Source organism: Amphiprion ocellaris, chromosome 22 (genome assembly GCF_022539595.1).
Source record: "Amphiprion ocellaris isolate individual 3 ecotype Okinawa chromosome 22, ASM2253959v1, whole genome shotgun sequence".
NCBI classification, from domain to species: domain Eukaryota; kingdom Metazoa; phylum Chordata; class Actinopteri; family Pomacentridae; genus Amphiprion; species Amphiprion ocellaris.
The window spans coordinates 25,694,416-25,719,526 of NC_072787.1; the positions used below are offsets into that span (position 1 = coordinate 25,694,416).

Here is a 25,111-nt window from a genome sequence, read left to right on the forward strand (position 1 = left end):
GATTGGCTAATGTTTCCAAGATATTTAATGACAAAGTTTTATTATGTACATATATCTACTTAAATCTTGCGTTTGAAAGAATACTTACATCTGAAGTGTCCAAGTGCTACCCTGGCAAGGATTAAACTAAATGTATGAGGAAAATACAAACTGAAGCATCGCCTAAAACAACAGTTATTCAGAATGTACATGGTGCTTTTTGGCAGGATCATCCCTTGACATGTTCCAACAGTAGTCAGCCAGCATAGATGGCTTCCATTTTCCCTCATAGCTTTTCCCCATGGCTGCCCAACTCTTGTCCTGATCCCATATTTTGCATCCAAATTAAAGATGATATGCCTTTTTCACAAGAGCAGTTATACTGCGCTTCTGTGATGCAAAGGTTATCTCACCACAAATATAACAGAAGTTATCTGAACTGTTTGCACAGTTTTGAGGCATCTCTGGTTCCTCAGGTAAAAAATATGAGACAATTTGATGAAAGTATCACACACTGACAACAGCTGCTACATATGACTTAGATTGATGCTCGTCGTGGCTTATGAAATGTGTCGAAAAGGCCATGTTCTATCAAAACATTAGCATAGATGAACATGTTCTACATTGCAGAAATGTTTTGAGTCAGAACTTGTAGCTCAGATACATACATATCCTTTCAATTAATAATCGCTTCCTCATTACTTCGTTTATAATTTCAGTTTCACTACTTTTATTCTGGAGGCCCTTTGCTTGTAGATCTGTGTTATTTGTGCTGCAGCGTTTGCAAAGTGGCATAAGGCGAGCCGAGGGAGCAAAGAGGAGCAAAAGCTGCTATTTACAAAGTCAAACTTGGCTGTGGGGAGCAGCAGGGAGAGAGAGAAGGATGGAAGGGCAAAGCAAGAGACAGACAGAGAGAGACAGAGAGACAGGCAGACAGAGAGACAGACAGAGGGTGAGACTTGGCGTTGAGTCATTTCACTGCAGCCAGAGTGCCAGCTGAGAAACATGGCTGCCATCCCTGGCATCGGCCACTTCGACTTTGACTCAGAAAGACAAACACACACACTAACACACATAAGTTATGTTGCCATTAAAAAATAAAGAAATAAATAAATTGCCCAAAGTTAAAGGCAAATCTGCTACAAAAAAAAAAAAATGCAAGTCATTGTGGGTTTTCGTCAGCTAATTTTCAGGAATTATATTCCAGAGGTTGTGACACGTTTTAATCAAGGAGCATCTGTGATACATCATGGAAATTAACTGCAGCTTCCCCCCTGATCATTATTTCCAATGAATAAATACCATCCAAGCGTAACTGTGGTGTTTTAGCAGGCGCTAAGGTGACAGCAGAGGTCTGGTGTGGTATGTGTCGTGTTATGTACTCCTTCAACACCCACGATATCTTTATTATTGACTATCTGCAACAGCAGAACATAGATGGTGGCTTTTCACTGTGCAGCTTTTCACATGTAGATCTTCATCCTGCTGAGTGTTGTGTGATCACCCCTTAACTAGAGCAAACCAGCTATTAAATCCATCATCAACTATTTTGATTTATCAATTAAGTCAGTTCAAGTTTTTTGCTTAGGTAGAAACAATGCAGGAATCCTCTTAATCCAGCTTCTGTCATTTGAATAACTCCTGGTTTCTTCACTTGTCTTTGACAGTATTATTAACATCTTTTGATTGTGGAAAAACGGAACATTTGAGGACCTATGTTTGAGCTTTGGAAATATACCAATCGACACTTTTCACTGTTTTATGAAAACCCTAATCGATTAATTGAGAAGAAAATCGACATCTGTAGAATGATCTAATCTGATATTTGAACTATAGATCAAATTTCAGATTAAAGCCTCAAATTAGCTTGAAGCTACAGTCTGACGCAGTGCATCAAAAGGCCACATTTACATTTGAGTCATTCACTGTCCCTTTTAACCTTCTGGACTCCTCTGGCAGTTGTTGCCGCGTCACATCTTTATTCACTCATTTCTCACTCCAATATAAAGTCCTGCAGCTCTACAAAAACAGCATAAGCATGACTAGAAGTAAAGACGTCAAACTTGTCTTCTGTGCACACTGGCATCGTTCAAGCAACATAAGTCACAAAAATAAGCTAAGACTAAAGTACTGATGCCACAAAAACTGAATCTGGAATTAACATGTACCCCTTTTTCCAATGCGCACTGGTGTCACCAAAGGGCTCCTGGACAACATAAATGGTGAATCTACATTCTATAAATGTTTACCTACGTCCATTTTTAATTTGTTTCTGTATTTGCCTCCCTGCTTTGTATAAACACAGCCTGCAGTACAAGAAAGGTCAGCCAATGAGTCAGAATTATTGTCATTCAACTGTCAGTTGTAGTTGTGCAACTAATGGCTTTTTGGTTACGCTGAGGAGCACAGAACATGTGTCTTTTACAGAATCTGATTGGAGAAACCCATTAATTTTTGGTGACTTAAAAAAAAGAGACATGTAGAATAAACTGAATTTGATGACACAGCACCTCTTTAAGTTTACATTTTGTTAAGTTTCTCAACAGATTTCCAGCGAAGCAGTTCAAGGACTGTTGGAAAAGTGAAAATCCAGAGATTTTTTTTTCTCTTGAAAATGTTTCTGGTTATGATAAATGGTGTCATTTTTACATTTTTGAAAAAAAGACAACATTCTAACATTCTTGGGTTCAGTGGCTTACTTTTTTCAATTTATTCTTTCATCTTTTGAAAATAAGCAGCTTTTACAGAAGAAATGCTGAAAATAAAATCAGGTTTGAGTTCGTAAAATTAACGATTATCAAGAAAAATCATCATCCATTCACTTGCTCCAATGGATCAAAGTGACAATTTCCTAAGTTTACCCTGTTTAACATCATTTTTATCTACCTATTTTGGGACATCTAGAAGTCATCCTCAACATTTTCCACTATTTTTGGACCTTTTATAGATCAACTAACTGTAAAATAAACGATAATGTAAATAGATGTTTGTTGAGCAAGTTGCAGGACGGCGTGAAAGCTCATCCGGCAGCAGAGGAAGCAATTTTCTCTGCAGGCTCTGAAGATACAAAACATTTATTACTCTGTAGTCCTTTTTTGAGTCACTAACCTGATTACCATTGACTTCTACTGCGAGTGACTAAAGCATTAAGAGCTCCTCTCCTTTTTTTCTTCTTTCCATGCATTCGTTGTCATCACCACAGTTAATATTCAACACATCTGTGCATTTTTTAAACTTTCCCTCCTAATTACTTTCCTGTAAACTTTCTGAGAGGCAATTATCCTCTTCTCTCCACCTCACACACACACACTATTTAAATTCCAGAGGCAAGCTTTGATCACCACTACATTAGCTTTACATTAGAAACAATCATTAGGGGGGGACATCATCCCCACGACCAATTTGCCTTCGGAAAATAGTGGTGCTTGAGTGTGCTGCAGCCCACAGAGGACCAATGAGCCACACCAAACTTGATTAGGCCTCATAGTAATGTATCATTCCTCCTGGCCAGGGCTTTGTAGACGAACGACTTGTCTTCATATTAGACGCTCTATCTGGGAGGGGATAGAAACCGGAGTGCTCTCGTTTTTGAAAACCCTCTCTGAGGCGAAGAAAGTGTGAAAAGATAAATGAGTAATGAGCTCCATGTGTTTTGAGATTCATCCTTGACAAGGATTTCAGGTCTGATTTTCCAAAACGGCACTTCCGCAGCTTCAGCTTTTTGGTTTGAGACAGCACTTTCGCTAGTTTTTAGGAAGATTTTTAAAAATGTAATGATTCTCTTAAAGTTTTGATGCCTCGGCAAGAAAAAGAAAATCAACCAGCTTCAGAAAAAAAAAGAACAAACTGACGAGAAAACATCCCCAAAGTCTCACGCATGACATGTTTGCACTTTGTTGCATTAAAATCATCTTTAACACCCTATAAATAATGCATCATAAAGTCAATCAAAAGAGAATACTACCTTGAGCGTGAATACTTCATCGACTTACCCCACGTGGCAGAGATTGGGCTCGTTTTCTGAGCGTAAAGCCTCTCCATCATCGAGGCCCCACCACGAGCAGCCATCAAATCTACCTGCAGACAGCTTTATGAGAGCATAACAGCCGTCATTTTGAGGCTCGGGGTAAGTTTCAGGGAGCAGATGGGAGTGAACTTTAAACTCAGCGGGGAGCGAGCAGCGACGTCCAGCTGACAGTGGGCCTGGCCTGCCTGATGTTTGATTAAGAGGCACGTTGACCTTTCCGAGGCTCCAGGGGGCGCTGAGATACACTCGCACCTGACAGCCCACGAGTCACAGCTTTCTCATTATGGCCCAAATCTATCAGTCTGCTCGGGAGCTGATTTTCTTTTTCCTTCACTTACACGTCAGGAAAAATTAAATGCCACGGCTTTGCAGAAGAGACGTACAAGACGAGGAAGATGTCACGGGAAGGGAAGTGTGGAATGGAATATTGGGAGGTGTGTAATGGGGTTAAGAGAGGAAGAAAAAAGAAAAGACGAGATGTGAATGCCACTACTACAGGCCTTTGCAATGCAATTACCGTGACCCACATCCCGATAAGCTCTAAAACACAGAGCAGTCAATAACTAGAAGTTCAACCTGCGTCTATGATGAACACAAAGGAATCTTCTGAGCGCAGCACTGATGCCTTTACCAAAGATTATAATTGATGGCCAGGAAGACGCCGGGGCGAGTCAATACAGTGTGATGAATTGGGCCAGTACAGCGGCATTGGGTGTGCACCTCTACTGTTCATGACAAATTGGCCATGTCAGACTCCAGGTATTTCCCTTACAATCAATACATACTGACAAAAAGGCTGCTGAGGCCAGCTTTGGTTTCTAATCACAGGGACGAAATGGACAGCGACGCAATCACAAGCCACGGACGTCTTTCATTTTTACACAACAACCTATAGCTTGAGGGTGTGATCACAAATCAGAAGGCTTTCAGAAACATACCCACAAAAAGTCTTTTCTTACCACTACAAGCTGTGAGAAACTATTTTACATCTACTTTAGTAAACACTGAAAAATGTGACTGTGTATGAAATGTGCAATTCATAGTGATGAATTCTGCACTTCTATTAGCATCTTTGAGCTCATCGCTTTGGTTTTCCAACTAGACCTTTCAGTTTTGTATGCAAAGATTCATCTGACCTCCAGTCAAGCAATACAAAACACACAAACACTCCACCTGGTTTAAAAGCATTGTCAAGTTGTGATTTGGTGGCAGCTGTTGTGCAGTTTGCCCACGTATCCCCCAGTTTATGCTGAGAATTGTTTGAATTTCAGACTGTAGGTTTCCAGAAGGACATTGGGACCAGTTTAGGGACTTTGTCTTGAGTCTAGAAGCACCAGTAACAAGGGTGTTACTCCCTACTGCACTTATTTTTTGAAAAGTGCATGTAAAATAATTTAGAATTTGATTTCAGGCTCTAATTTTTGGTTAAACCAGAATAGATAAGAGTTTTTTAGTCTTGCTTAGCCAGTGTTCTGTAAAACAGTATGTCATGCTGCACCACACTATCATTCTTCTAAAGAGGAAAAAAAAAAGACTGGATTTTGTTGCATATCTTTAAAACAATCAGAGCCATCATGGGCGGGGCTAAGCTAGGGGGGCAGTTTTGATGTTACCTTCAAGGAATACCTTGTGGAGTAGTGGTGGTGGAACATTTGCACACATTAAAATGGATAATTCACCCAAAAAAACACAGGCATAGCTGCTTTATCTACTGTATGAACAAAATTTTCAGCAAAACTGTCAGTGCTGTTAAGCTGCTATTGGAAATTGTTGCTGTTGTTTCCTGCAAAGACAGTAACACAGAGATAGTGAAAGGGGAGGAAGAATACTGACTAAAATGATTGGCCAATGGCAGGCTGAAACCCATAACCTACACTACCATTCAAAAGTTTAGGGTCACCCAGACATTTTCATGTTTTCTATGAAAACTCCCACTTTTATCCATGTGCTAACATAATTCCACAAGGGTTTTCTAATCATCAATGAGCCTTTCAACACCATTAGCTAACACAATGTAGCATTAGAACACAGGAGTGATGGTTGCTGGAAATGTTCCTCTGTACCTCTATGGAGATATTCCATTAAAAATCAGCTGTTTCCAGCTAGAATAGTCATTTACCACATTAATGTCTACACTGGATTCCTGATTCATTTAACGTTATCTTCACTGAACAAAAATGCTTTTCTTTCAAATATGAGGACATTTCTAAGTGACCCCAAACTTTTGAATGGCGGTGTACCTCCTGTGAGTCAGACTAGTGTGTTTATAACTTCTGGAAGAATACATCTCAATTTCTTTGGTCTGAATTTGGTTTGATCTTTTGCCCTCAGTTCCTCCTTTTGCATAATCAACATTACATTTGTAATAACTGCCTTCTTTTGGAGAAAAAAAATATTAACTTTGGTCAAACAGGGTCTACTTGCATGAACAAAACCCAAGAGTGCGTCCATCCTGGTTCATAAAACCGTACTTTTATCTATTGATACTGGAGCCTCTTTAGCCTCCATTGCTCTCCCCACTGGCTTCCGTGCAGGTCTCCCTAAGCATGCTAGTCTGTGGCCATCTAATGCCCCCTCAGTGGCTGTAGACGACCTCTCCAGGTGATGGCTGTGGTCGGCAGAGACCAGCTTCACACCACTTCCACCTATGTAACACACTCTTGGTGGCCTGTTCTTGGGTTGACCGACTGGACGTTGAGGTTTACATCTGCTGACATCCAAACTTAGCAACGTGGTAACTTCTCTCCGGTTCACACTTCACACTCCTCACTTAAAAATCCATTCAGCATTGTACACCAACATTAAATTCACCAAGTTCAAGAGTTTCTTTTAAGTTTGTTTATTTATTTATTGCACCTTACTGATGTTCTTTTTGAGCTCAGTTTACCTCAAGGCTGATTTTAGTCACTTTTTTTCAACGTGTATCAAGGGTAGATCATTCTTTTATCCCTATTTATTTCTAAATAAACCTGTTTTCATGGCCTTTATTTAAACATGTCATTGAAATTATCAAGAAATAATGATAGGAACCAAAAAACCTTCCAGCTATATCACCTCATTGTGGTTAAAACACTTTTTCTTCTGCCATTACATATTATAAGAAACTATTTTTCAGCTACTTTAATTGATGTTGAAATATTAAACTACTTCTAACTCTTCAACATTAGCTGGACAGACCATTTTAGCATCTTTCAGCTCACTGCTTCAATTTCCCAGCCCTCATTTTCACTCTGTTGGATCAGTCTCACCATTTTCAAAGTGTCATTTTTTGGCCACAGAAGGCAGCTGCTGTCAGCAGACATCCTCTAAGAAGCGAATGTATGCCACCTTATCAGCACCAAACGAGGAGACAGACACAGATAGCAACTAGCTAGTGAACACAGCGGAGCGTTTAACAGCTAAAGAGTCAGATATTTCCCCCAGGAGCCGCTGGACGTCCAAGCAAGGATAAAAAGAGAATGAATATCGCACTTGCAAATGGAAATATGCAAATGCTCAGCTGTAAAAGCCATGTAAAGCAATAACACGTCAATGTTGTGTTTAAAGCTTATTGCACTGCCACCAGAGAACACACAAAAAATAAATACATAAAACACGGGAAGCTTTGAAAACTTGTTAAAAATAAGAACTATTTTCTGCTTGATATCACTTACAGCATAACTTTGGGTTTAACAAAATGATGTAATGTAATGTAATCTTCTGGATAAGGTCAAGAATTATTTATTGTCCAGACAGAAAATCCTCTCGCACATGGTGACCTTTGAACAAAATATGTTTTTACTTTACTAAAGATACTGCCCAAGCCAAAGTGGGTCAATAAGAGATTGAGAGCATCAGTAGAGAAATGTTTAGATCCGGCCTCGCATTAATGCAGCCACTGTAAATCTCCCTGCTTGCTCTTTAGGACTTGCATTAATAGATAAAAATGCACCAGTGTGCCCATATTGTGCTGCTGGTGTGGATACCTGCCAGTGAGCATCTGCTCGATCAGTAGGGACTGGCAAATGAGCCCGGGATGCTACTGTAATCCATTAATTCAGCTTCACTGAGCCGCCTGTACAGTATGAGGCAGTGTTTTATAGCAGTAGATGCCTGTAACTGATCAAGAAATGTCATATTTTAACTGTTACATAACTGAATCGAGGTATTGATTGCCGTCCATTAGTACAAATTTAACCAGTTGAACCGTTTCGTGTTGAATCAGCTTGCATTGCAGTTTATTTTTATTTTAATCCACTGTACATCAATCAGAAATACTGTAAATGAAGTAGCACTCTGCAAAGTTGCAGACTCCACAATACAAAAATGAATAATAACCTTGAAAGAAATGTTTTACTCTACACTGAGGAGGAATTTCACCTCATCTTGATTCGAAATGTTTGTCCATCAGTTGAAGAAAGCTGCATTTTAAAGGTCTTATTTGTGTTGTTGTTTTGGGATTACATTGTCCCTCCTAATGAACCACATCCCAGCTCACTTAGAGAACGCCTGAGCCACAGACATCTTGTTGTGTTTTCATTGTCTGAAGAAATCTAACTCAAATTCTCCAGAGTTCCCAAAAAAAAAGAAAGAAAACTGCTCAGATATGCATAGCATGATTTTGCCCTCACTGTTCCATCTAATGTGTAGAGAAAATGGCAGTCTGTAAGGCATTCAGGAGGCCTCCAATTAATTGAAATGAATCCCTAACATCCATATCATAATTAATAATATATCAGCCACACGAGGCGTGGATGTACAAAGTTAATTTGGCACTTCTACCTCCGTGTTCTTGAACGTTCTCCCACTGCACCGTGAGGTAATATTCGCCTAATGTTTAGGGAATACACAGCATTCCCCTCTACAACAGGTGCTTTTTCATTTTCTGTCTGGCTAGCTTTAATGATCTCATTAGACAGCCACTCTAACCGAGGAACCGCCTATGGCACCTCTGCCACGCGACAGGGAGTACGACAACAGCGCAGAACGGGGGGGAAAGGCTTGGCATCTGCCTGATGTCACAGTTGTAACAGAAGCTCCTTTGCTTGCGAGATGGACACGACTCTGAGAGAAAAAAATAAAAAGGGCTAATTGAATTCCCCGCGTACGTCCTTGCACAAAGCCCTCCCCGCTGCACCGAGGCTGCAGAGGCAAGCTAAGAACCTCTGTTAGAGTTGTACATCATTACCCAGAATTCTAGCCGGCAGTTTCCCCAACTTTGGCTGCCAGCACTCAAATGGCACAGATTAATCACAGCCGTCCTGATGGCAATAGAGGAGGCAGGGAAATGGTTCTATAGGCTGATCATAAAGCCCCTAAAAGAACAAAACCTCCCCTCAAGAACAAAGCTTTTGAAACTGGCAAATGAACAGCAGGTCTTTAAAGAAGGCTTTAAACGCGGCGTGCTATTTTCAGATGGATTATACGTTCACCGCATCATAAATTGAATAGATTCCCGAGATGAAATGCGACATTCCATTCATTTTTCATTACAAACCCGAGCTCGTTTTAGGAAGAGGAAAGATAAATGTCATAATTAACCATTCTTGTATAATTATTATGCTGATGACATCCATTACAGCCCACTTTTCACAGCAGTCTCATCCAACTTACTGCCTGCCTCTTTGACATCAACTGCTGGACCTCTCAAAAGTTCCTCAAACCTAATTATGACAAAAAGGAAACTCTCTTGGCTGCCACACCCAGACCGCTCAGTCAGAGAGTGTGCAGCCAACTGTACAAAAACTGTAAAAAATCCTTCTATGATCATTGATTAAACCTCAAATGTCACAACTAATGCACAAACTACGGGCAGAAATTAATCAACAACTGATTAATCATTCGAGTCATTTAAAGTTAAAATGTCAAACATTTGTTGGTTTTTGCTTCTGAAATGGAAGAATTTGTGTTTTTCTTGTATTTTTCGTCTTTATAAATTAAATATGTGTTTGCCTGAAAAGATATTTGAAAATTACAGCTTTCTAAAGTTTTGATGGGCAGAAGTATTTCCATTTTACCACTCCTGACAATTTAAAGAACCCATAATCAATCAAGGCCTATTTATCAATGATGCAAATTATAAAAAAAAAACAGAATTGCTGCAGCAACAAATCTGAATGTCATTAGTAGGTTAACATCAAATGCATTTAAGAGCTGAAAGATTTCAGTGCTTGATTTCTCATCTCCGCTCTGCTCTGTGTTATAATCTTGGCCAGTTCTGCTACCTTTCACTCCATTCCAGTCAGAGTCCGAGGGAGAAAGATGTTTATGTGCCCAGACTGACAGAATGTGGCTAATCTTGGCAAACTTTTGGCAAAAAAACATTTTCCACAGCTTAGTTTTTAATAGGTCTCCAAACTCCCTTGTCAGATTGGACTGTGTAGTCCAATTTGAAAGTCAAAAACTTGGCATTTTATCTTTTTTTTCCCCTCTCTCCATCTGCCCCTCTGTCTGTTAGTGGGCCTCAGTCATTTTTTCCCTCTTTCTGACATTCACCTTCATTCCTAATGTTTCCTCTCAAACCTCTATACGTTAAAACATGCTGCATATTAGCTACATCTATGCATCTGTAAACACACAGGATAGTAAACCCTATGGTGATGCAGCGAGACGTAGCGATTCCAGATAAATTGAGCTGTCGACTCGTCCGCTTGCTCATTCTGCGCGACGACTCGGCCTGTGAAATGCAATTACGCTCAATGCCATGAGTAAGTGGTGGAAACCGGCTTATCATGTCAGGGTCCTAACGAGTGTTACTGAGGGAAATTATCATTAGGGCCGAGCACAAAGACAAAGTTACTCTGTAAAAGGAGGTAACAAGCCTCCACGAGACAAACCTCGAGACTTATCTCTGTGTTCGTAACCATGGAGCCCTCCTTCTCTTTGTAGTTGAGGATAATTAGAGAAACACAAGCTGCGCTTACGTGTAATGTGTAATCACACATACTGTATGCAAATTGCCCTCTAATTACAATTCTATTTATTATCTTACCTCGGCTCGTCCTAAAAAAAGCAAGCCAAAACTCACTACATCACCCTAAAAGTGCACAATATACACTGAAATATCCTAAAGTTTCAGCTGCAGTGCCTTTTCCACAACCCACATCTCCATTGTGTTCCAGCTTAAGGGCCCAAACTGGTTGTTTCTGGCTGTTGTACCCCATTAAATACAAACTGCATACACAGTTATTGCCGTACACGATATACTTTTAGATTAATTTTCTTCCTCGCAGGCAGCTTGCATTCATTTCACTGCACTTTATGAAAATTAACTCGCAGAAACCCTAAAACTTCCCCGAGACGGGCAATCCATCACACTCGGTTTCTTCACCTTTTTTTTCTTTTTTTTTTTTTTGCCAAGGTTATTTAGTAAGCTGCGAGAATAAATTGTTTGGAAACTCTTCGAACATTAGGAGACTGACAAATTTACATTTTGCAACATCCGTGTTTGCTCATCTTTTTTTTTTTTTATTCCAGGGTTTATTTCTCACATCTCTTGAGAGCATTTCTAAACGTGCATTTATATGCAGCACTGGAAGATCTTTCAAAGTGTTCAGCTGTTTTGAAATGCAAGCAAGGACCTTCCAAGAATGTCCTGACTGTCTCCCTTCGCTACCTCCCTTTCCTCGTCTTGTCAGAGTTACTGTACCTCATACTCACATAGTGTACACTAAAACTGTACTTGATGGAGCACCCAAGACCCCTCAGACATCTAAAATGTGACAGACGGCTTTCAGATAGCGTGGATTTGTTGGGGATGGGATGGTACTGTTGGTGACCCCACCATTTTAGTCCAAACCAAAATGACTCACTGGATGGATTGTAATTAAACCTTAATGGTTTGCAGGTGATAAATTCAAGCACCATTGTTCCACTTATCCAATAAAATCTTCAGACTGATTCAACACAAAACGCACTTGATGAATCCCTCTGACTTCAGTAAACTCCTGACTTTTCTGAGTTGAATGTCTTGCCAACTGGAACCACGAAATCTGGTGAAGTTGCCAAGTATTCATCCAATCCTTGGGTTTATGACCAACATGGTCATGATCATACACAAGCTAAACACTGCATTGTCACTGGACCCATCCTACAGCTTCACAGGGTGAAGCACCGTAGGAACAGAATTCTAACACAAGTCGAGACCGCCCTGCAAAAGATCTGCAAACCAGCAGCTTCCTGGTACATTCACTGATGATGAAAAGCATCCTTTAAAATACTTCTGCAACTTTTACAGTTCTTTGCAGCCCCCTCATCTCTTTATGTTGTATAAATCAAGAGGGGAATAATGGCTTTTCCCTGGATTCACCTCATCAATGCACTTCATGAAAAGACTATATGTCACTCACATACTTTATGAGCGATCGCTGAGGAGACTCTTAGTTTAACTATGATGAATAACTACTTGTGAAAACAGAGCAAGAATATATAAATATATATATAAAAACACAACACAGCTCCTTGAACAAGCCCAATTACTCCATCGCCTCATAAAAGACTAACATCGCTGCAATCGGACTCTAACTAGCACGGGTCCTCAATCTCAAGATGCAAACAGTGTAGGGATGGATGGGGCGGGCGCTATGAAATATTCACCTACTGTATGCTCATTATTTCGCCACAGCTCTCAGCATGGTAGCTCAGCTAAGTGGTGATTGATTGCTCAGGGCTGAGACGAGGGATGCAACAGACAGAGACGACGCATACTGTATGCTCAGGATGCTTGTGAATATCTCAAGGAGTTTTTATGTGGGATATTTGCATGTATGAGGTAGTAAAAAAAAAAAAAGGAGACCGTGTGATGCAGCTGCAGCAGGTATATAAAATAATCCAATTAACTCCTTGTTGTGCACAAAAGAAATGGAGCAATGATGCAAATTTTTTTCTGCATTTTTAAAGCCAATATAATACTATTAGTCATTGTTTTCTTTGGCGTATTACCGTTGGCAGAGTGGGAAAGGAAATGAGACAAACCACCATGTCGGGCAAAACTAACAAAATGATTTACTGGTAACCAGGAAGACACACTTGGGATGTATTGTTGCCTTTTAATTGAAGAAAAAGTGCCCAAAACGTGTTTGGAAATAATTAATATGTAGCTGTGATCAACTGAGTTGTTGAAAAATCTAATATTTTACAAAATAATACAATAAAATCTCATAAAACTTAAATACTTGCACAAATATCATGGTTAAGAACACCATCTGCCCGTACAGCTGCATCAGTGAGACCTGAAACTAATAATTTAGATTTAATTGACTTTCTAATAAATTTGTCAAGCAGCATTCACTGGTGTTATTGCTTTTGGGTTTTTTTTTGCTGCTCTTCTCAGTTATGTGATCGTAAACTGAATATCTTTGGGTTTTGGACTGTCGCTCGCATGAAACAAAACTGAGAAAACAGTAAGAGGATCAGTCGGAGATGAAAATAATTGTGTACTCGGTTTCCTAATGCGTCTCGTGTTGACACTGTAGCTCCGGTGTCAACACTAGATGCATTAGCAATTCTTGTGTGAACTTAATAACGTGTGAACTCCGCAGACGCTATTTCAGTTGAGCGAGCAGCCGAGGACACAATAAAAAGAGATTAGTTTTACATTCTTTAACCTGTATTGGCAATCAAGGATTATGACTGTTTATGGGGCTTACCCTCTACTTAAAGGAACAGTGGAGAAATATGTTTTGGGACAAAGAATTACAATCAATCCAGCCGTGTACAGGCCACATAAGGGTTTGTATCTGACATCCTAAGGTCATAAAGACTATTTCTACATTTTGAGTCTTTTCCTGCCTTCTTACAGGTGTGTACAGCTGTTGTGTGCTGACTTTAGAGGACTGCCAAGTGATCTACAACTCAAAGCAGCAACTGGACGCCTCCTATGTAGATCAGCATCACTCTTAGGTCATAAATCAGTTAAATATGAAGCTACACATAAGGATATGAGGCATATCAGTGAATATATGGGTAAGCAACTCACCTGGGTTTGTCAAAAACAACAAAATTTCCAATTTTTACACTCTGAAGCAAAAATATAACCTTTGGATAGAGCAAAGTTGGCTGTTTCCTTATGTTTTCAGTCTTTGTGGTAAACTAACGTTAATCGCTGCTGGTTGTGGCTTCATATTGTCCTTCAAAAAACTATTTCAGCTCAGCGTATTTCTCATCAGTGCAGCAACTGTGGCTGTAAATTTCATTATGTAAATGCTAACTTTGCACTCTTCATCTCCGTTGTGGAGATTTGCAGCAATTAATTGCACAAAACAGATTGCTAACGGTGTTCAGCAGTGATTAGCATCAATTAATCACCACCATATTTATGTCTACAAAATGATGTTCCTGTGCAAGTAAACTGCATTCTCATTTATTTTTTGAAAGTAATGGAACTTTGTTTTCAGATAAACCTAATTTGTGGCCTTGTGAAGTGGAGGGAAAGGTGGCCAGTTCGAAAGAGCAACAAAGTTCCACATAGGAGGCATGAAGGATGGATGTGTAGAACATTTCCAGCAACCATCACTTCTGTGTTCTAATGCTACATTGTGTTAGTTAATGGTGTTGAAAGGCTCATTGATGATTAGAAAACCCTTGAGCAGTGATGTTAGCACATCATGGAAAACGTGAAATTGCTTGGGTGACTATGAACTTTTGAACGATAGTGTATGACTAATGAATCTGCAGGAAAAAAGACCAATATCATTTCGTCCGTATCCTCAGGACTCCATGTAATGACTAAAAGCAAATCCAGTTGGAAAAATCTCCACTCCAGGCAGCTAGTTTCTGTTTACTTTCAGTCAGATTGAAAAGAAACCTTTAAAATGAGCTTTCTTTGGACAGCCATACCAATGGAAAATATGACAGGAAGAAAGAAAAAAACATGAATCCTTCTTTAAAAGAGTCTTGAATTGGCTCAAATAGTCAAGCCACTCTTCTACATTTAAAAGACAGAAATGCTGAAGATTTGATTCAGGTGAATATATTGTACAGTTACACTATGTACTCGCAGAACTATTCTGTCGATGCTTTTCTTGGAGTGTAAATGTGTTGCAAAACCGCTCGCACTCAGCAAAGTCCCTGATTGCAGAGCAGAGCAGGTCACAACACAACGCTGTTTGTGTTCTGGAACATAATAAAGGCTGCAAAGCCAGTTCTGAAAGTTAAAATTTCACCGTCAGACAAAGTGATCCTTAAATCACTGGTATTGATCAGAGCGCGATTACAGTCATTTTCCAGCTCTTCTCTCCCGATGTCTAACTGGAGCAGATGAACGGACCGCTAAATAATGGAAAACAAAAAAACAAACAAGACAACAAGACTTCATGAGAGACAGAATAAAATGTAACTAACTACCCTTGTCATAAGATTTCAGCTCCTGTGCTGCGAGAGACAATAACTCGAGCCATCTGCTGGCTTTGCTTGATCGCTCGACAAACAAATGTAGCCAAAGGGGAAACACTCAGCATGATGGATTCCAGCGCGCTTAATGAAATGTGCACCGGCACTGCTGAAAAACTGTGGCCCGCATAAAAGGTCACTATAAATCACGTCCCTCGTGTCCCAGACTGCCGCATTTCTGATTTGGCAAAAAGGCTGACCCCAATCAAGTGCATAAATATCGGGCGAGCGCGCACTGACAGTGGCACTGAATAACACATCATTTCAATATAACGCCATTCATTCTGCAACTTCGCTTTGGGACAGCAATTTATGCCCAGCTTCGGTTTTATGTCCTTGAATCTGTCTTGAATTTGCACATCATAAAAGCATTATGACGGATACAGTGGAGTGAATCAACGCATCTTTTCACTTTTACATTGTGACATTTGGACTTGTTCTGTCGCTGTAGAATGGATGTTTTTCATATTTGTGATTTAAAGATGTCACATCTGGAGTCAGACAACAGGTGAAAGAGATTTTTCACCATTTTTGTCAGTTTACAAATTATATAATTAAGTCATGAATCCAAAAACTATCATTTATGGAAATTTTTTTTAATCACAAAAACAGTTATCTGCATCTTTTCTTCCCAAAATATCATCCATCCATCCATTATCTATACACCGCTTAATCCTCACTAGGGTCATGGGGGGGCTGGAGTCTATCCCAGCTGACTCAGGTGAAGGCAGGGGACACCCTAGACAGGTCGCCAGTCTGTCACAGGGCTACATACAGAGACAAACAATCACTCTCACATTCACACCTACGGGCAATTTAGAATAATCAATTAACCTCAGCATATTTTTGGACTGTGGGAGGAAGCCGGAGTACCCGGAGAAAACCCACGCATGCACAGGGAGAACATGCAAACTCCATGCAGAAAGATCCCGGGAAAGCCGGGACGCGAACCAGGGATCTTCTCGCTGCAAGGCCAAAGTGCTAACCACTACACCACTGTGCAGCCCCCCAAAATATCATCTTTTGATTATTTTTGACAGATTCAAGTATCAAAAGATTAAATTTTCAAGTAATTCTGAAGAAAAATGGAAAAGAAATCAGAGAAAATTGTGAATAAAGGTACAATTTCTCAAACTTGCTGCAATATCTTTTCACAATTTTTTTGGAAATTTACAGATTAAATGATTATAATGATCAAAAAAAAACTATTTGTGGAATTTATCACGAAAACAATCATTAACTGCAGACAAATGCACATTTTCTTCCTGATATTGTTGTTTTGGTAGCTGAAAACAACTCAGACAGCAATAACACATTAAAGAGCTGAATGATTTACAAGGAAAGTATCATATCTTGATTATTTTGACAGATTAAGTGATTGTAATATAATGGTGGAAATGCAACTTTGAATGCCAAACGACTAAATTTTCAAGTAATTCTGAAGAAAAATGGAAAGAAATCAGAGAAAATAGTGAATAGAGATACAATTTGTCTAATTGTCTGCAATATCTTTTCACTAATTTTGGGAAATTTACAGATTAAATGAATATAACGATCCAAAAAACAGAATTTATGGAATTTTTTATAACTAAAATAATCATTGATTGCAGACAAATATGTCTTTTCTTCCAGATACTGTTGTCCAAAACTTTTATCACTTAAATCAACTCAGACAGCAACAACACAGTATAGAGCTGAAAGAATGCAAGAAAAACATAATTTTTAGATTATTTGGACAGATTACAATGATATTAGTGGGAATAGTAATATTTTGCATTACTTTTCCAATGAAAAACAAATGATAATGTGATTTTTGCTGCAGTCTGAACCAAACGAGCACTCTCAGGTCTGGAGAATCTGATTGATAGGAGGGATCCTCCTGTGATCCAGCTATTGTCTACATGGTGATTTTGACAACATCTCAATACAGCAGAGTCCCAAAAAATACATTTTCAAGTAATTCTGCAGAAACAAGGGAAAATCTGGGGAAACAGTGAATATTTGTCAAACAGTCTATAATGTCTTTTCACTATTTTTGACCATTTACAGATAAAATAATAAACCTTGAGTACGAATCAACACCATTTATGGATATTTTATCACTAAAAGGGATCATTATTTGCAGCCAAATACATCTTTTCTTCCCAGTACTGTTTGATATGTTGCAGCAGCAACAAAGGCAAAAGAGCTGTGATGGTAATGCTGACTCACTCACTACAAGACAGTGGGTAACAGGTGCACAGATAGCAGATGTCTGGAAAATCACGGCGCAGGGTGCAGCAGGCGTTGCACAGCAATCAATACAGCAGCACTCATGCGGAGGTGGTCAAACAGCGCTGCGATTTCAATTCTTCTTCATGTGGTTTGAAACAGCCGGGCATAAAAACAGAGTGAAGTGAGCTATTGACATAACACCTACAACTTGGCCCGCAGCCATCAGGTCGGTATTGAAAAGGCATTAACAGCAGAGCGGATCACCACATCATGCACGGTGGTCCTCCATCACAACGCAGCCGCCAGCCCGGAGCGCTTTCTGCGGTTCGCCAGACAGCTGTTTGAGGTACACAACAGCAGCATTGGGTGCACAGACAGCCACTTGCAGTCTGCGCTCTGGGGGAAACATAACGGCCAGCAAATTAGGCTGATCCTCAAGAAAGGTGACAGTTTGTGCGCTGCGCTTATCGCCGTTGTCGGCTGGAATAATCTTATCTTTAAAATGTCAGCTGTTCAGCTACAACAGGCAGCTTTTGTCGGAGCGGTTCGGACAATTCTTTGGGGAGTTTTTAAAGGGTTTCTTGAAGGGCTGATGCTTAATTCACTTTTATCATACACGAATGTTGAGTTCAACTGCGATTATATGAGATATACATTACTGTTTTAAAAGTTTGGGGTTACTCAGGCAGTTTCAAGATTTCCATGAAAACTCACAGCTTTATTAGTTTGTATACAAAGTACATTTTATTTACATTGGTTCTCTGAGTGGAGAAAGAACTCACTTTTTTCACTTTTATGTGGTCAGAAATAAGAGATACAACATACATAGATGCACTTGATGAACGTTAATTTATTATCATTATCGCTATTAATAAGAATGTATGAATATTACCAATAAGAAAAGAGATGAAGAATAGCCACTGCTGCGGACTTTTAGTATCACAGAGGGTTGGGTTTGGTCTGTTCCGTTTTGTTTCATGGTGGTTTGCATGAAGAAAGCTTGATTTTTATTTTTCATTTTTTCCCCCCAGATCTTTGACTTAAAGTTTATGATTTTGTGCCGCCATGCTTCCATGGTGATGGCAAGAACAGCGAGCATTGTGGTACCTTCATCAACGTGAATCATGCATGAGTCAGGAATCAATACTCGCCTAATTTTGCACATGACCCATGATGGTGAAGATGCAGAAAAACAGAAATGCATGTGGAAAAAAAAATAACATGGAGAGCACCAACATTTCACAGATCATGTCGTACTATGAGGCTCTGTAGTTTACACAGTGCACATATACATCTGATAAAGGAAGGACACTGAGAAAAGGCTTTCAGTACATGTGGATTAATATGTCTCACAATACAACTAATATCAATATTGTATAACGGTGTAACAAAATATTCTTACACTACCGTTCAAAAGTTTGGGGTCACTTAGAAATATCCGTTTTTGGAAAAAAAAAAAAAGTTTTTTCAGTTAAGATAACATTAAATCAATCAGAAATCCAGTCTAGACATTGTTAATGTGATAAATGACTATTGTAGCTGGAAACAGCTGATTTTTAATGGAATATCTCCATAGAGGTACAGAGGAACATTTCCAGCAACCATCACTCCTGTGTTCTAATGCTATATTGTGTTAGCTAATGGTGTTGAAAGGCTCATTGATGATTAGAAAACCCTTGTGCAGTTATGTTAGCACATGAATAAAAGTGGGAGTTTTCATGGGAAACATGGAATTGTCTGGGTGACCCTAAACTTTTGAACGGTAGCGTATACAACCAACTAAAAGATTCCAGGGTATAGCATGTTACCTTAGTGTACGGTTTGTAACATTGATTTACTTTGGTGGATGATTCAATTCTTCCATAATGCAGCATCAACTCAAAATATTCAAAGTGTTCTAACAAAAACCAAAACCCCAACACTTTAAAAGTCAGGGTGGCAGAGTCTGTGCATCATGCAGCCACTTTGAAATTAATGAGACAACGAAAGTCCTCGCTGGAGTGGCGCCGATGTTTACTTGAACCGAGAAATTCCAAACTCTTTCAGATATAACCATGACAACAGGAAGCTTCCCGGTTAGCCTTTTGAGTGTCTCTCCTCTTTAGCAGAGATGAATCTCCCCTGTCCGTGATATTCTGCTATTTTTTTTTTATTTATTTATTTTCTCGTTTCAGCCGAGAGAAACAAATCATCAGTTGTTCAACGCCGCCGCCGTCTGCGCCCTTGAAAAGAGATGTCTGACACGTCAGAGAACAATTAGACACAAACGCGGCGAAAGAAAGTGAAAGCCGGAAAACGAGCACATGAGCTGCTTCGAAAATGGTGCCTCGCCAGAAAGCCCAAGCATTTGCAGGCATGGAGCGTGCAGAGCAGTAGCCTTATGTATCCCATGGTAACATCTCTGCTGTCATTACCCCTTAGGCGTCCCAATGCAGACTTGATTAGCTGCAATTTCCTGTGCAGGCACAACACTTCTGGGGTGTTTTTCCACCCATTTTCAAGTACTACCTGCTTCACTTGCAGACACAATCCCCCAGTGGGCAGCAACAATGTCCGACTATCATGTTAGGTGGTCGGAAGTCCCGCTGTGCAGATTTCTCCCTGTTATTGAGAGGACTTCCCACTGAGGCGCTGCAGTGAGCCTCCATCCCATGAGTACAGGGGCTTATTGTGCAAGGAGGCAATCACTTGGTATAATAAACCTGTCACGACAAAGCCAAAGAGTATTGTCTGCTGTGTTGTCATGTGCCTTCCATGTTGCTACCTGCTAAATCACACCCTAGAGGTTGAATAATTTTACACTCGGCTCGGTCGATAAATCAAACTGTGAGTTTAGAGATGCGGGCCTGAGAATACATCAATCAGCGGAAGGGAAATGATCAATCAATATCCGGAAAAGGAAAGGTGAGAATGTGCACGGGAACAGAAAGAGGACATGGAGACTAAAATTCAGTCAGTAAGCTGAGCTGACAAGTGACAGATGTCGCAGAAGAGGCCAAACAGACTAGCAAATGTCAAGAGCCTGGCAGCAGATTCCCCTCAGAGATGAAGCCATAATGGAGGTTTTTACTACACTAACACTGTAAAAACCGGCTCCAACTCGACTGGGTTCAGTTTGGAGAATCCAACAAATTTTTGCTTCCATTTTCAGAGGAATGGATGCTCTATTCAGGGGTACTCTGTCTGACTTTCTTGCAAATACACTAGATGTTAAAGGTGCCCCACAGAGAATTTCTTGTAAAACAAACAAAAGTTATGCTCACATTCAGTATTACTCACCTAAACCCACTATGTATCTTGAGTTACATAACAAATGTGTTGAATTTTTGTTTTCCCTCATTAAACATTTGAAAGGCTGAATTTGAAACCCTGAATTTTTTGGTAACCCTGTTCACCAGCCAGAAGTCTTCCTCTTTCCCATCTTTAATGACGTATCACAGCACATATTTATATTTAAAGGAACATGTGCAATATTAACCCTCTGAATCCCAAGCAACTGTTGAGCATTTTTCTTACTCCTATCACATTTTTACTCACTGTGGGCTCATTTTTACTGCAATATAAAGTCCTGTAACTCTACTGAAACAGCACAACCATGGCTAGAAGTAGAGAAAACTCAACATGTTCTTTGTATGACTCACATTAACGGAAAAAAATTAAAGTAGGATTTCTTAGACTATCCATTATGACAAAAAGAAACAAGAAAAGCACTGAGAAAGCAGTACTCCGCCAAGGCTGCTCAGTTGTATCATTTCCAACAGATCAAATTTGTAGTAGGATCACAATCATGTGATCATCAGCAGGCAGCTGATGTAGTGTTCACTTGTTGTCATGGTTACAGTGACGCCGTGCCGCTATCTCACAAAGATACAGAAATCTTTAACAAATCCGTGAATCCAGACTATAAGCTGCATCACTGCCAAAATATAATCACTTGGTCCTTGTGTCATTTTTTTGACCTTCCCTGAAAATTTCATCCAAATCTGTTAGTTCACTTTTGAGTAATGCTGCGAACAGATGGACAGACAGACACCGACTATTCTTACTACTTGCATTTTCAGTTTGTTTCCATACTTTTCCTCCTGTCTGCTCTGTGCAAACACAGCCTGCAGTTCAACCCAGTTCAGCCAAAAAGTTTTTTTAAAAGCTTTTTAAAACTTAGATTGGGATAAGTTTCCCAACAGAATGGCACATCACAAAAGAGGAGCTCAAAAGGTTGAAAATCAGTTGAATCTTTCTATTTTTACTATTTGTCACTCTGATAAATGGAGTAATTTGGGGGATTTTTCTCAAAGATAACATGCCTCTCAAATTTTGGGGCTCATAGGGTTAAACAAGAATGTCACCGTTTGATGCATCGTGCCAAGTTAGCCTGAGGCTTCTGCAGCCTCCTGGAAGGTCACAATTAAACACAGATCCACACAGTGACAGAACAACATGAAGCAAACTAGACTAACAAGACAAAACATACAACACATATCACACAGGGTGATATGCACACCTTAATACTTCAACCATGATACTAGAAGCTGAACAAATGTCACACAGAGCCAAGTAAAATACACAGAACGTACAGTAAGTGGTTACAAATTTGATGAGCTTGTAGCATATTTTTGAACTGGACTTAAATGCTACTGACAGAACTATAGCTCTGTTCACCTGGTGGGACATTCCACTGAGTTTCTGCAGAAAGAAGAAGGTCGCCCAGAGGCAGCACGATTGAGACATTCTTGCAGATTTTGCAGTTTAAAGTAAATCTAATGCAGAAAGGGGGAAGCTATTTAAAATTTCATGCACAAGACACAGATATGAGAAAAGCTTAAAATTCCCAGAGCTCAAAAGATGATGTTTCAGTATCCTACAGTGACAGAATTGGCTTTTTATCCAGAACTAAGGTGCTTTTAAAACCTGTACACTGTATTTAAAAAAAAAAAAAAAAAAAAAACGGTAAAATTCCAGCAGCTGTGTTTGCCAGAACGCTCAAACATTTTCTTCATTTACGGTAAAGAAATGCATGGACACTGTTGATTTTATGGTTAAAAAAGTGCATCATTCCATATTTTACTGTTAAAAAAAAGTTTTAATCCTTAAAGAATTTTTGTTTTGCTTGAAAATTTACATGAAAATACCGATAAAATAAAGTTTGTGACCTATTGTAAATATAGCACAACAGTTGGTGTACTTAACATTTAAAACGTGTATTTTTAGCAATGACAAATGTGCAAAAAAATTGGCTATATATACATATATACATATATATACATATATACATATATATACACACATATATACATATGTATACATATATACAGATATATATACATACATATACATACACGTATAAATATATATATATATATACACAGATATATATATATATATATATATATATATATATATATATATATATAGTCAACACTAAAAACATCCATGTGACTGGTGCAAACTGTATTTTTTACATGAAATAAATACAAAAATCGCCATGTTACTTGTTATACATATTATGGCAACTTTCCATGAAATAACTGCATGAGTAGGGAAATGTATTAGAGTTTCAGATTTATACCGTCATGGTTTGACAGTTTTTCACCCTAAAATATTCCGAACATTTTTTTGGTGTAGATCACAACAAAGTGAAGCCATTATGAGCATTAGATAAACAGCTAGAGGTTAGAAAATGTCAGATTTTTAGGGGCTAATGTAGTAGCTAAGAAGTATTTCTGCACATAATCTCCAGTAAAATTACAACTTCTTGTACTTTGCCATGGGATTTGTGTTAATTAGTGAGCTCTAGAGGTGCTGGTAGGCAGATTTTTTTGCCTTTAGATAGAACCAGGTTAGCTGTGACCAACTAACAACCAAAAAACTTTATATCTCACTCAGCAAAAGTGACTTTCTGATTTGGAAATTGACCAAAATCCTCTTGATAAACACTGGTGTTTACTTTTCATTATGCAGGGATGAAAGGAGATAAACACTCTCCATGTGGAACAAGGCCACGGGGAAGGAAAGGGGAAAAGATGGTCTTCGGTGGAGGAACCATTTGGAAAAAGCCTGACTCCACACAGCTGTGCCCCACATCCTCCAAAATGGCCCTGAGTGTTTGCACGGCGAGGCTTATTCAGCGAGAAACCATTAAACCATCAAAGCAAACTACACCAGGAACAAAGTTGGAGGATTCCAGTGAGTGTTCAGACAACATCAAGGAGGCCGTTAAGGCGCAAAATAACGCGTTCAGACACAATATTCCCTCTGAATCAAAAATTTAAAGAATCAAACGGCCTTTAAGAGGCAGGATAGCTGCTCTTAATATCCAGAAGAGCCCCAAAGGACACTTGGTATTCACTCCCCTCATGCATATACCCATATAGCTGCCAGAAGAAGGACAGCCGGAGTAATATATCCTGCACCTCGCAGCTTTAGATGCAGTAAAATATTAATGGGACCCTCCTTGGGCTAAAGGTTACCTCTGCCCTCAGAAGCTTCACCGGGCAGAAGAAACCAAACTCAGCAGTCATTATGGATGGCCTCATATAAAAAAGAAAAAGAGGACAAAAACTTTCCTTTGACTGGGATTCCTGTGTGGCTCCATCACATCGGGTTGTACTCACACACAGGCAGGGGAAGGGAAATCAAAAAAGGGCGTGAACTATCAGAAATCACCTCACATGTTTGGAACAGATGCGTCCCACACCCGCATTTCCACAGCATCGGACGTGCGTCAAAGCGCATATGGATAAACGGGCAAACGCGATACTTCCTAGAAGATTTCTGAAATTAAGGTACACTCAATCGGCGTCATGCAATGTGTGTAAATCAAAATCCACCTTACCAGTACGTTGCCCTGCATTTTGGCAGTCTCAATCAGACTCTTTTCCTTCATTTTCGCCTCCCTTCGCGGCTCCCGAAAGGCGGAATTTGTTCACTTTTTGACCGCTTGTGTCTGTCAGCTCTCCGACCCCCGCCAGTTCCCCAGCCAGACCCCTCAGATAGTGAGCCAGTTCATAAGTGGGTGGGCTTACAAAGCTAACGGATTGATTAAAAACAGGAGAAGGGAAAAAACACAACAACGCTGAGCTCTCCTCGGTGTGCTGTGTATCTCCAGAGCTCCTCGTTTTTCTTTTGCGCACGAAAAAAAAAATAAAATAAAGATCATACAGTGAGATTTAATTTTAGAGGCGCAGATGGGAGGTAAGTTTGAGCGGATCGGTGATGTTTTTTTCCCTCCCTCCTGTTGGAAGATGCGCATACGGTGATTTTCATTCCTTCTTAATTTTCAGAGAATCCTCGTCCGTCCAAGCTGCTGCAAAAGGTTTGAAAATATGATGGACGGCGCGTAAACTGACAGGAAAAACATGCGCATTTACACATGTAATAGGCAAAACAAAGAAGCTGTTACGCACTTTGGCTGTTAAAATAACCCCCAGATTTTATTAATAATGGACTTTTTATATAATAAATGCAATCCCCAAAGGTTACAGATGAAGGAAATGAGTCCTGTAGTGATTTATGGTGAACTTCTCT

General features: G+C 39.6%; 1 protein-coding gene across 2 annotated transcripts in view; it reads right to left on the bottom strand.

The window, feature by feature from the left end:
* Window positions 1–25,111, bottom strand: part of LOC111565276 (dipeptidyl aminopeptidase-like protein 6) — a 315,168-nt gene that overhangs the window by 255,658 nt on the left and 34,399 nt on the right. Inside the window, exon 1 of one of the 2 annotated variants that reach the window (XM_055007120.1) lies at window positions 24,420–24,795. The exons of the other annotated variant lie outside the window; for it this stretch is intronic. Within the exon in view, the coding sequence (XP_054863095.1) occupies window positions 24,420–24,470 (51 nt within the window). The 5' untranslated portion in view covers window positions 24,471–24,795. Of the gene's footprint in view, window positions 1–24,419; window positions 24,796–25,111 lie in introns of those variants that run through there. 2 annotated transcript variants of the gene reach the window in all.